Source organism: Hermetia illucens, chromosome 5 (assembly GCF_905115235.1).
Source record: "Hermetia illucens chromosome 5, iHerIll2.2.curated.20191125, whole genome shotgun sequence".
Lineage (NCBI taxonomy): Eukaryota > Metazoa > Arthropoda > Insecta > Diptera > Stratiomyidae > Hermetia > Hermetia illucens.
The window spans coordinates 42,388,774-42,402,111 of NC_051853.1; the positions used below are offsets into that span (position 1 = coordinate 42,388,774).

The following is a 13,338-nucleotide window of genomic DNA, read 5'->3' on the forward strand; positions in this document are numbered from 1 at the left end:
ATATTGAGGATCTGGGAAGGACTGCGCGCCTCTCCTCAAAGCTGACCTTTGCTAGGCCCATTGTACCATCGTTGGACATCGCCTATTCATCGGCCTCTCGCCGACGGTGCCCGTTCGCACACTTTCGCGAATCTGAGAACGTTCTCTAGAGACAGATAATGCGCAGAGTCTTCCCTGAAAAAAACCTTACCATGGTATCTTCGTCTGAGGTCTGGGGAGGCCGGGCAGCTGTATACAGGGCCGTCTATTCTTCCTCCTCGCATTGGCTGCATATGGCCGATACCACCACTCCGATTTTTTCCATGTGGTAGTTTAAGGAACAATTAAATTAAAAGCCCTACTACGATTTTCATGTCCCACTTCTTAAGGGGGTCATCCCGTGTGAAGGCCGTTTTTTTGCCTTTTTTTGAAAAATTATTTTGAAGGACTGGATAAAGATAGAAACATGATTTTTTCACCATATGTTTATTTATATCTCTAATATATGTGATAAATTTTTCGGCTTGATATTGTAGCTAGTTTTTGGAATACGTGTCAATTTATGTACCCATCTCCAAAAAAAGGTGTTTTTCTGCTGCCACGCTGGAGGGCGCTGTGTTCATCTGGGGAAAAAAAACTAAACGGCATTTTAATGTGGACAATATTCCACGGTCCGCAAACTAGGATAATTAGAAAATATTAAAAGGTAAATTTTTGGTGGGCTTTTAAAGTTGATTTTTTGAATTTTGGTGTTTTTTTACGGCTTTTTTTATGAATAAAAAAAAAACTACCCGTCCGATCGCAATTATCCTAGTTTGCGGACCGTAGAAATATGTATTGAAGAAGTCGTGAAAATTTCAAAGAATTTGGTTGGATAGATTTTGAGCTATGGTGGCAGCCGATTTTCAAGATGCAGTTTCGAGAAAAACGCATTTGAAAATTTAAATGTGATTATCAACAGTAAAATTTTAACTCACTATTAATCTGCTATACCTGGTCCATAGAGAGCACCCTCCGTTTCTTCAAAAAAGTCTTATAAGGCCGATTGTTGCTCTCTGATTTCAATTCTGGCTCTTTTAGCGAGGTCAGTCGATCGTCGTTCGGACCGCCTAATTCGCGCTTCATTACAGTGGTCGACAAAAACCTGACATATGTGTCCAACTTGATATCCCATTGTCACTAGGATTTTGAGAATGCCATTGAATCCTTCATTAAAAATAATTACAGCCAAAAAAGTTGCCATATCTACGACCTTGGCCTCAGAATGAAGGTGTTTAGGAGCGAAAGTCCAGATTAATGCATTTAACGACTCATTGTTATTCTGGGTCTCTGCTCCTCAACAGCTGTTCAACAGATCATCTCGTGACAAATCTTCGTAGATTGATTTGATGACTGTTTGAACTTCTTCAGTCAAAGGTGCCTTATCCAGTTCTCCTTTAGCTTCCGCTTTGCTTCATTTGCACCAACTGTCCTCGCTTGCTGGACAATTTTGATGGTAAGGATTTTCATCTGTAGAACATTTATGAAAGAAAGCTGCCCCAATTTCTTCCTTTATTCCTTCTATCGAATTTGCGTGTCAACGAATAGCTAGCCCAAAAAATGTAGTGAGGTCGTTAATAACCTTATCAGTAAGTTTTCCAGCCCCTTTTTTACCAATGGCTTTGTGATTCTTCTTTGCATTTCTAAGCCGCGTTCCCATTCTCTTCTCGACGTGTCCTACGCATTCTTTTAAATTCTACTACGTATATTTTATTATTTGCAGAAATTTGCAGAATTACCGGAGAAAACTCCAGCAAAATACAATATACAATATACAAAACTTGTCGCAATTGGAACATCCATGTTCATGCTTGCTGAAAGTTTCTTTGCTGATGTTGATGCGAAATCCTTTTTCTTCTCTGATAAGTGTTGATTCCCATGAAATACTCGTTTTTTAGTGCGAGCATGACGTTGAACGTTAAAGCGATCTCCCTTCGTATGATCCATTTAAAAAAATCACTGAACACACAAACAGCACAATACTTACAACAAAATATAACTCAGTATAGCTTAAAAGCTTTTCGGTGCCCAGTCTAGACTGGATTATCCTTTTTATTCCAAACAGGAAATAATTTTAGACAATTGATTGGTTTTCCATCTTTTTATATTTATACCTGTGCTCGAATTTATAAGGCCCAGGTTAAAAACTAACAGGTAAAAAAAGATTCGATGCTCTTTCTCATCGAGTGCTCTAGCCGCGGCTGCAAACTCCTTACCTTTTTAACACTGTAATTTCTGCAGGACTCGGAATATCGGAAAATCCCTTTGCCCACATATTCTCCACTCTATATAGATACAATTCATGCAAAAAAAAAAAATCGATTTCTCCAACCCGACACACGGGATGACCCCCTTAAGGGATAACAAAAATGCCGCTCTAGTGCTCTCGGGCTCCTTCAACAAGATTTCCGCCTGCAGCAAAAGTTCAAATTTCTCCATTCGGTTGCGTCAATCCTTGCCATTTCTCCCTTCAGGGTAGACCTGACAGTAGATGGCCGGATGCTAAAAGTTAGTTCTAGCCCCATCATTTGGGATTCAGAATCTTGGCGAGCCTATACTTCCAAAAGATTCATGGCCATTTATCGATCATTCCTCTCTTTTGGTGATTTCGGGGGAATATGTCTTTTTGAAGACGAATCTGAAAACCATATGATCGTCGGGCACCAGGGCCACCTGATGTTTGCCAACATTTTTCCAGATGGACGCATGACCGTATGATTGGCCGCCTTTCCAAGCGTCAATAGTAACAAGCCCATATCGTTAGTTGCTTTCCGTTTTACTTGCAAATGGATTTAGAATAATTTCGAGTGCCACGGTCTGTCAACGTGGGGTGTAACTAGATAGGTCTTCCTAGCATTCACCGTGAGTTCATTATGGAGGCACCAACTGCCGGTCAGGCGGTTACACACTGTACCCGCAAACTTGCCAATAATTATTACGCCAAGATCGTCCGTAAATGCTTGTGCGAATACCTTTGTGTCCAGGAGCCATAGCAAGCTGTCCATTACCAGGAGTCATAACAGAGGAGAAAGAACCCCCCGCCTCAATAGACTTCTGTTCGACCAATATGTGGACTTTTCTCCACTCTAACATGTGAAGGATCCAACTGAGTAATAGCGATTCCATGCTATCTTGCCGCGTTACAAATCGCCGCAAATGAGATATAATTGAAGACGCTTTCAATGTCCAGAAATGAGCTTAAAGCGTATTCTTTATCGGATATTACCTTCTCAGTTGCTGTTTCCGTAGATTGCCTTTCTAGTAGGCATGTTACCTATAGTGAAGTGGCCACTTAGGGATATATGTATCCCTTATGAACCGATCTACTAGTCTTTCCAGTCCTTTTGACAGAAGGGAAGTTAAATTGATCGGTCGGAAGCTTTCTGCGGCTGTGTGGGTGGGTTTCCTTGTTTTGGGAATAAATATTACCTTCACATCACGCAGGATGGTTGGAATATAAGCATGTGCTCGGCATGTGCGGTATATATTCCGAATGTGTAGGGCCAGGGCATCCATTTCCTCTATTACTAAAGCAGGAATAATACCATCCGGACCTACAGATTGGTATCTACGGAACGAGGTCAATGCCCATTTCACTCGCCCCCGTGAAACTACTTTGCATACCCGAGTCCAATCTTCCGATTGAGGGCTGTATGTGTCTGGCGACTCCGAGATGATATTTTGAATGCTGCCCGGAAAGTCTACTTCAAGCAATTGGCTGGCCGTTCCCTCATCGCTTTGCATGTACCTCCCGCTCTGAAAATGTAGATAAGCCAACTTCTGGCTATGTTCTTTGACAAGGATCCGCTTTAGCTTTGAGGTTGCCTCAAAAGAGTTGGTCTCTTTGCAAAAGCGTCTCCATAATGATCGTTTGGCTGACCTTATGTTTTCTTTTTCGCTTTTTAAGCCTCTTTGTAGCGAATCCAACAAGCTGAGGACACCTGATGTCAAAAGGTATTCTTTCGACCTGTCATTCATCTTGTACGAGAGGACACCCAGTTTAGCCAAGGTACTCTAAATTAAACCTAGATTGGTCAAATAAACGGCATTTATGATATCTAACGTCTCCAACGCACAGGACTTATCAACAGCCAACGCCTCCTAAACCAGATCCACGAAAATTGCTATCCCTGTGATCGTAGAAAGGACTCACCTGACACATATTGCCGCTCCGATAGACCACTTGCTGGCTTAATGACCGAAAGCATCCTGTTACATATCTTCAGCAGTTTCCCCACAGTGTCAAGAAGGCAAATCGAGCGATATGGCGATATGAAGAGAGTACACCGGGCGGTTTTTGGGGTTCCGGTAGTAAAACCAATTTCTGCCTTTTCCACCGGAGGTGGAACTTGTTCTCACTTTTTTGGTCCACGTACCCATCGTTTTGGGCAGAGAACCCAAGTATTTAAATACTTGAAAGAAAAATGACTAGCGATTTCCTCCAGAGTAGAGGCATCAGACCCTACCTCGCCTCTATCATGTGAGCAGCGTGACCGAAAGTGGCAAAAGATGGAAATAGCTCCTTTTTATATAACCGCAAAATACGACAAGGGTGCGAATTATATCCAACTTAAAACCATGAACACTTTTCTCTACTTCTCTTTTATCTACTCCGGTCCAGCGTCAAGTAAATGTGGACTTAGCATCCTTCACATTCTGTGGCTGCCCCACTGCATATTTTCAATCATTTCTGTCTTTTTACTGCTGCAATTCGCACCTTTCCCAGAAGACTCCAGAAACAGTTAGCACTCCTCCCTCTCCTGAGCCAGGGATTAACGCACTATATCTGGTGGCGAGGTTTTGAGTCAACCAATCGCAAATCTGTATCTTTTTCGCATTGTTGTGAGCTCTACATATATAAAGGCGATAAAGCCAAACTTCAATAACGGTCGCCCAGCGGTCGCTATTGCAGCCCAATCTGAAAAGTATAGTATATCCCTCCATAGTTCGAAGGCCATTGCTTTCTAGTAGTTGTTGAAACCGACCTAGCTAATTATTGAGACAGACCCCCTTTCTGATAAGTTCATCAGCGTCGTATCCAGCTTCGTAAATACTCCTTTATTTCTCTACTCCGTCCTTCTGTACGAATCAAACGGATGATGTCGCTTGAGCATGCCTTTTCGAACCGGCATTTGGGTCACACCTTTATTGAGAAGTGTTTTCTCAGGCGACAAACAATCTAATGCGAGCTTTCCCAGTGGTTAACAAATTTCACAATGTCCCCGCTGGTAGTAGCAGCAGCAATAACGCTGTTTGAACACAACATTTTGTAGGACTCAGAATCGTTTCTTCTTCAAGTTTCTGCAGATTGGACTGTTTCTCCGGGAAAATGCAGATTAGTTCCTTAGACGTGACTTCATTCAGGTCCCTGCCCGGTGTACAAAACTGCTGCATTCAATAACTTTTTAATTAGGTTCTGATTGGTCATCGCCTTTAATCGCATGAGATATTTTTTGGTTAGTCAGTTATAGTTTCCCTGAAGAATTTTTTGTCCTTTGTCCCCTTTTATTTGCGTACGGTTACGGTTAGAGAGTAGTTATGTTTCCGGTGACCTTATCAATACAGTAGATTTCGACTTTTTCCTTGGACTTCCTTCTTCATCGTGTGGCTTAAAATGAAGTAGCGTAATAGCTCTCTTTATGACTTGCGCGCAGTTTTCCTCCTGGGTAAACTCAGATAAATACTCTCACTTCAAGCTGCGGGATCAAAAAGCGCATAGTTCAAGAAAGCAAGACTTCTTCTAAGAAGCTATCGTCTGAAAATGAGTGTATCAAATGAAAAACACTCTTGAGGGTATTTTGGTCAAGGAAGCAGACGCTGTCGCAAGTTACAACGATATCGGAATCGTATACCGCATTTCAAAAGAACTTGCACCATCTGGATTATTTTGAAAAAATAAGCTGAGTCCAAGTTTACCTCCTCTTTTTGAATTTCGAGAAAACTTTCGAGTGCGTCAATTTATAAGGCTCTATGCAGGAAGGAAATTCCACGAAAACCAAAAGCTATTATCAGAGCACTACATCGAAAAATTTGAAGTATAAAGCGGAGTTCCCCAGGGTTGTATCTTGCCGCCAATATTATTTCTTGTGATTAACATATTTTTCATGCCAGAGATGTCCAGAGAACTTGAATGACTTCAACATTCCATACCATTTTCCTCTAAACACGTCGGCTATGCCGATGACATCTGTTTACTCTCTCACACAGCCATTGACTTTCTCCAAATGTCTCTCGATTTGAAAAAGGAGGCAAGAAATGACGGACTGAAGATAAACAGTAATTGAGTCAAAATTTATAGTCTTACTGGCGATCTCGCCCTCCCTATCTGCCTGACTGGACAAAACTTTGAAGGCGTTAATCAATATGTAAGTAACTCTGTCTCTGCCGGTACCGGCTAATGTCACTTGACGCATTAACAGCGTCTGATCTACCTTTACATCTTTGTCTGAAATTCGGAAATGCAACTATCTCGATACTATTATACATCAATATGTGACTGTCCTTTGCTAATGTTCTTTCTTGCGCTGTTATATTAAAGTAGCTCAAGGAAAGTGACCGTCACGTTACTAAGAAGCTTCAAGCCTAACAAAATTTTGAAAGAAGAACTTCGGGTCGTTGCAGGGGTCAGAATTGTTGCTAAGGAGGACGGAAGTGGCAGTTAATAGGTGACATAAGTCGCACATTACGAAATCGTGACACCTTCATTTTTGAGTAAACTCCAAGGTGGCAATCATCACTATTTCTTGGGTCGAGAATGGTGAAAGAAGAGTGTGTAAGTAGCCTAGCTTACTTGATCAAGATATTTGGTGAACAATATATAACCTCGGGCGGGCGAAATGCTGACACATTCCCTCCTACAGGATTCTGTAATCCTGTAGTGTACCGTTCGGTCTAGAATGAAGTGCTCTAACACACTTCCAGCCCCTTATCCAATGTGGATTGTTGCGCCAACGATTATTATTATTATAATATTATGTTCCACTCAAATCGTCCATGCTCCCCTGATAACCAAAAAGCGACCTAAGCAGTCAACGCTGGGCTCTAGGTTTCAAAATTTTAGGTATCAGGGCCAGATGTCTTAGGTAGCCAGCGTTCGTAATATATCACAAGGTGTTCACGAAAACAGTCGTCGGACTGATTCCCAATTGGATAGTTTTCCTCCGAAACTAGGTCCGTGTACCAAAAAGGTAGGAAATAGTTTCTCCTCAATAAGTCGAATCCGCTTCCAGTGATTTCGGACTCAAGACTCCTTCAATATAAAAATTAAATTAGTTCTGCCAGACAACTTTCATCCTGAATATAATTTAGACCCGTGTCATGAGCGCGAATACATAATTTTCGCCGTATGCCTCTACTTAGTCTTACCAGATTCTCGCATAACCCAACGCAGAAAACTATACTAACTTACACCAAAAATAAATATATGTTATGAAAATGCGAACCTCCTTTTATTGTTATTGAAATTTCCTTTCAGGCCTACAATTACTGGCTCAACGACATGTATATGGATGTAAAACTTCCACTGCCCATCAACTCGAATCCAGGAATGGTTCTACCGCCACGTAAATTTACGACTGTTCACGATGTTGCAAGATTTGCAGCTAGGATTGTGGATGGCATCATGGATCACCTGGAACTTCTTGAAAGGTAGCTATCAAAATACAGTAAAAATATATGACCTTCTTCTCTATAACAAATACACTTTGTTTTTCAGCGGAACCATACCGGTGGATCGTTGTACATCTCGCGAGAAAAACCAACCGCTATGTATGGCCCAGTATTACCGTCTTCTCGGAGGATGCCGTCGACCAGGCATTGAACGTGACTCTCAGTTCCTTCCAGAGAGTAGTCCTGATCAACATGTTATCGTTGTATGCCGTAACCAAATGTACTGCGTACCTATCCGTGCTGGTGATCGTGGTCGTCTAACTGAAAATGAAATAGCCTCCCAAATTCTGTTCATCTTGGGTGACGCTCCGTGCCTCCCGGTCCGACCTCCACCAGTTGGTCTTCTTACCGCAGAACCAAGAAACAAATGGGCACAGGATCGAAACACACTTCTACTGAATGACCAAAACTGTCGTAACATCGAACTCATCGAAAGAGCTCTAATTCTACTTTGCCTAGACGAACCAATTCCAAACACTTTCAATGCTCGCGGATTCAACGGAGCCAAATACGCAGGACATATGGCTGGAACACGCAACGAAACCAATATGGCGCACGAAATGATCCACGGTGGGGGCAGTGAGTATAACACGGCAAATCGGTGGTTTGACAAGACAATGCAGATCATATTATCCAATGATGGAACTTGGGGTCTTTGCTATGAACACTCGCCATCTGAGGGCATTGCGGTTATCCAACTTTTAGAAAAGATTTACAAGAAAATTGATTCAATGCCACTTGAAGAGGAGGGGGTTACCGCAACATCATTTACCGCCCCCGAACGATTGGAATGGATTATTGCACCCGAAATTAGCAGGAGGTTTACGGAAGCTAGCAAAGCGTTGATAGGTTAGTGGGGATAGTATATTACTTTCCAATAAATACGTATAGCTGTTAACTCCTATCTAACATTCCGACTGCTTTCATTTTTAGGATGATAGGACGATTTTGATTTCTATGCTATACCGTTTCAATCACTATGGAAAAACCTTCATCAAGAAAGCTCAAGTCAGCCCAGATGCATACATACAACTCGCGTTGCAATTGGCTTACTTTAAGTATGAATACCACCTAATCGCTATGTAGATCCGTCAAACTAAATAAAGGTTTATCATTCTAGGTTGTATGGGCATCTCGTATCCACATACGAAAGTGCTCAACTAGAAGATTTGTGTTGGTAAGTAGAAATGTTTACAAAGGAATGAATGGTTTTCTGTGGGGTATTATCGTAGATTCTCGAAAGTCCAACCCTATGATAGCGGATCTAGCATTACTTATGATCCAAGCAATATCAAACCCACTTATCCGCAGAAAAAAATCGACCTCCATTGAAAAGGATTCTTGTACAGTCGGACAAGGATAAGCTTCGGTGTGCTGTATTAATTTTCAACCAGACTCGACTTGCCTTTTCACTAGTAGAACTAGATCCATTAAACAAAGGTCCAACACCTTAGCAAGAGGGTTGTTGATACCTATCTGCAAGTACCAATGTATCTATGGTTAAAGTGGATGTACAGACCAAAATTTGCATCGTGTTCTTTGCTGTGAATCGTCAAATGATAATATTCGGGGGCTGACGTGGACTACAGTTGCCTTTGATGAGGTAGCATCACCGTTTCTAGCTATACGGACTTTTCCTCGTTGACAGGACGAGTAGCAGAATAATTTTTAAGAAGCTTTGGAATATAAGCTGAAAATTATGGGTGGACTTTCGAAGACGAAGTAGGAGTGAGTTGCATTGAATTGCATCAGAGAAATCATATGGTGCTCCAGGATATATCCCCATTAAATGGCTTGTGTCTACGAGATTAGCGTTTTATTGAAGCACTTAAGCCTTCTGAATCTGCGTTGAAATTGCGATAAACGACCAAAATTATTAAGTAGCGAAAGTGACAAAGAAGCAGAACTCGTACCTCAGAGGGAACTCGAGAAACCGTTTCAAGGAAACAGAACCCAGCCACCATCGTCTGTACCATCATATAACCCTCAATCGATATCAGCAACATAACACAAACAGCTGGGAAATGATGGAGCTATTTTCCGATGCAAAGCTTCAGCAAAGCCAATCTAAGGCGACCAAGTAGGCTACGACTCAATCCTCAGCAATATAACCGCCAGAAACGAAACACACAAGAGGGTAGGTAGAAGCATTTCACTTCGTTGCAGTAGAACTACTGAACCTGCAAATCAAGCCAACAATATTTCTGGTGCCCTTTCTGCCAATTACCTAATTTATAAGTCAGGTAATTCCCATTAAATCAGTAGTAAAACCCCCGAAAGACTACTCTACGGCCAAGAAAATCCTGATGGAGAAGTTTTTTCACTTATACGATCCTCTCTGAAAAGATAGCCAGTCTTATGGTTAAACCTTTCATCTCATCCTGGGTAAAACAATGAATGTGGAATTGGACCTACCGTTGGTCATATTGACTTCGACGTTCTACAAACAACATATCAAAAATATTGAAGCCATTCAGCTACCATCTTTCCGCTTCGATTAAATTAAGTATAATTGAAAATTGCTAGCAATCATGCGGGTAACCAATTGCCACCTAGCCTACCGCTGCGTAAAGTGCGACCAGGTAAAAGGTCCGATCGAACGTCGAGCCATTTTTCCACCCACCCCTGGCTTTCATATGTTATTCACAGAAACCGTGGAAGCGGTGCCACATCTCCTGCCCAGTTTCCATTTTGGCAAAAACTCATTAACGTGTCCAATCTCGACCTCCTCGAATTCTCAAGAAATCGCACGAATTCCTACAAATGTTCTACTTCCATCGATTGACATCATTACCATCGAGTTGATAGTTAATATCCTTACATCCATCAATTAACATCAGGATCATCGAGTTTGTCATTAACTCCATCATCGGCTGTGTTCGACCAATCCTCACATAGTCCTCCTGTGCAAAACCAGTGAAACCTGGAATAAGTACAAATCCAGCCTTTTTAATATACACCTTTTCCGTACTGGTCGCCCAAAATGTAATCCTCGCTCATCGGGTCCTACTTCTAATTAGCGGTAACATTACTTTTTAACCACCATACCAATATCTTTTCTTTCCTGGAAGCTTTTCCGGCATCAAATTTTTCGAAAGAGCCATCCATTCCTCTACACCCTCAGTTCTACATTACGAGAAAGCGAATAGGAAATTCAGGAGTCGAATCATTAAGTTCAGACTTATCCACTCCTGCTCCTATTCAACAGCATGGTATCTAACGACAGCATCGACCGAGAAATCCTCAGTACAATGAAGCAATTCAGCAAATATGCAACGGACTGATTCCTGCCCGTCTCCATCAACTACCGTAACCTTATTTTTCTCCCCAAGGATATCCCGACGATATCATATACAAAATAGACCGGAGATTATTTAGAAATAAATCCTCTCACCTCATTCAAGAAAATCTGCAACCTTGGAAAGTAAATTTCCCACGAATTTTAACCATATGTACCAACTACCTCCACAAATGCCTTTCCTACATAAAGCGTGAACCTCGGCACCTTCTGGGAAATTAGAAAAACTACCTTCGCCTAGTCAAAATAACCCAACATACAACAATACTACATAAAATCATCTCCTTGCCCGAAGGCAAAACCCTTTCGAGCACAACAATACACCTTGCATAACTACGACCCAGTTTTCAAAAGTCAAATTCCCGACTCCAATCGATCCTATTTTTCGATTGCGCCCCAATCCACAGAGAAAGTCATTATCCATCCCCTCAATCACTCTGATTGTAGGGAGCATTTCCATTTTGTCGCACCGAACATCACCCACGGTGTCGATCATGACGTCTAAAAACAAGAAAACGCTTGGTCGACCAACTCCCATCAATAGTCCTAAAAAATACCCTCGAAGAACTTCCAATTTCCTTTCTTCTGATCCTCACAATTATCGCAAGGCACACTCCCTTGATTTAGGAGCCATTTCCTGACAATATTGTGACTGCAAGCTTCGGTCCAGGCTAGTGGTGAGGGGATTTTTTTTGTGAGCATTTACACGCAATTCCGGAATGCTTCTTAAAGTTGACATGGTGATCGTGAAGGGTGATCTCAATGCCAAGGTGAGTTCTGACAACACCTTGCTCGGACATGTTATGGGGAACCATGGTTTATAAATTTCTGCAATTTCTACCCCTTTGCCATTTGTGACACATCGTTCGAGCACAGAGCCTTCCATAAGATCAGTTAAGTTTCAACGTACAACGTACACCACACTTTGCGATCATCAGTAGATTTAGGAGTTGTTTCCTGGACGTGGCAAACAAGAGAGGCGATGAAATACTTGGACTCCAGTGGCAGTGTGCACCATGACAAAAAGGAATTTATTATTGCACTGGTCAGGGAAGTGAAGACACCGCAGAACGCAATGAATTCTGAAGTGTATACCGAAAGAGCTTGCATGTGGTCGCAAATTTTTAGTTGGTCCTAATGGAAGACGCTAACGGTCGACTGCTCATCCACGATGATGAACATCTGAAAAGGTGAAAAGAACACTTCACCACGGTTCTTAACTGTATCACTTCCGGTGAAGTTCCTCCTCTTGTGGACGAGATGGCTAGTTACCGTAACATGCGGATACGGACTGTTTCTCAAGCAGAAAAGAAATCATTCGGGCCGTCAATGTACTCAATCAGAGTGGAAGCCGTTGGGTAAAGTTATTTATCGCACCACCGTGCAGTTACCGCAGATCTGCTACTTCCAGAGAGTGGAAGTAGGGGATGGTCGTTAAGATTCGAAAGTAGATTTTGAGTATAATAGCTGGAGGAGTATTTGCGTACTCTCTGTCGTCGTAAAGATAAAAATTGTCCTTCCAGGGTATAAAATAAGCCGGGAATGCATTAAAAGACATCTCCAAAGCTTTATCGATAGGGAGCAGTCCCGTTCTAAATCTTCGCTTCACCTTCTCTTCATCGATTGCGAGAAAGCTTTTCTATAGGGTGAACAGGGAGGTCACCTGAAGTACTCTAAGCAGAAAGGGCATTCTGGTAAAACTAATAGTTATTATCAAAGCGACACATGATAGCGCAAAATGTCACGTACTGCACCGAGAGAGTACGTTGAGATCGAAAGCGGAGTCCTCCAGGTTGCATCATGTCGCCGGTATTATTTCTTCTTCAGAAGACGTGGGGAAATTCGATGGACCATAACCTTCATTCCTCGAAAGCCTCGACTACGCTGACGACATCTGTTTGCTCTCTTACCGGGTCATAGACCTTGGCCCAAATGGATCTGAATTTGAGAAGGGAGGCAAATAAAGTTGGATAGAACATAACTCGAACAAAACCAAGGTTCTAAGTCTGACAGGTCATTGCACTCTCTCTCTCAATCTTTATCTATCTGCATAATTGTAAGCGTGGTTTTTGTCGACGGTGCACCCAATCATATGTTACCCGACACACTAGCAGCACTAGATCCGTTTTCGCTACCTTGTCTACAATCTGGAAATGAGCACCGAGATCAAGTTGAGCCTGTTATGTGCTAATGTTCTTTCTAAATGGAAGCAACACATGGATAGTGAAGATATATCATGGGGACACGCTGGCCTGATACTATTTCAAACGAAGAACTTGGTCCGCACAAAAGCCAGTTAACTGTAGGCGATGTGTTCACAAGGCAAAGATGGCAGACGTCAGGTAAAAGCGACG

General features: G+C 42.1%; 1 protein-coding gene across 1 annotated transcript in view; it reads left to right on the forward strand.

Moving 5' to 3' along the window:
• LOC119658483 (choline O-acetyltransferase) overlaps positions 1-13,338 on the forward strand; it is a 185,353-nt gene that overhangs the window by 152,551 nt on the left and 19,464 nt on the right. Inside the window, 6 exon segments of the mRNA XM_038065928.1 lie at positions 7,493-7,665; positions 7,733-8,535; positions 8,620-8,645; positions 8,647-8,744; positions 8,807-8,838; positions 8,841-8,863. Coding sequence (XP_037921856.1) covers positions 7,493-7,665; positions 7,733-8,535; positions 8,620-8,645; positions 8,647-8,744; positions 8,807-8,838; positions 8,841-8,863 — 1,155 coding nt within the window.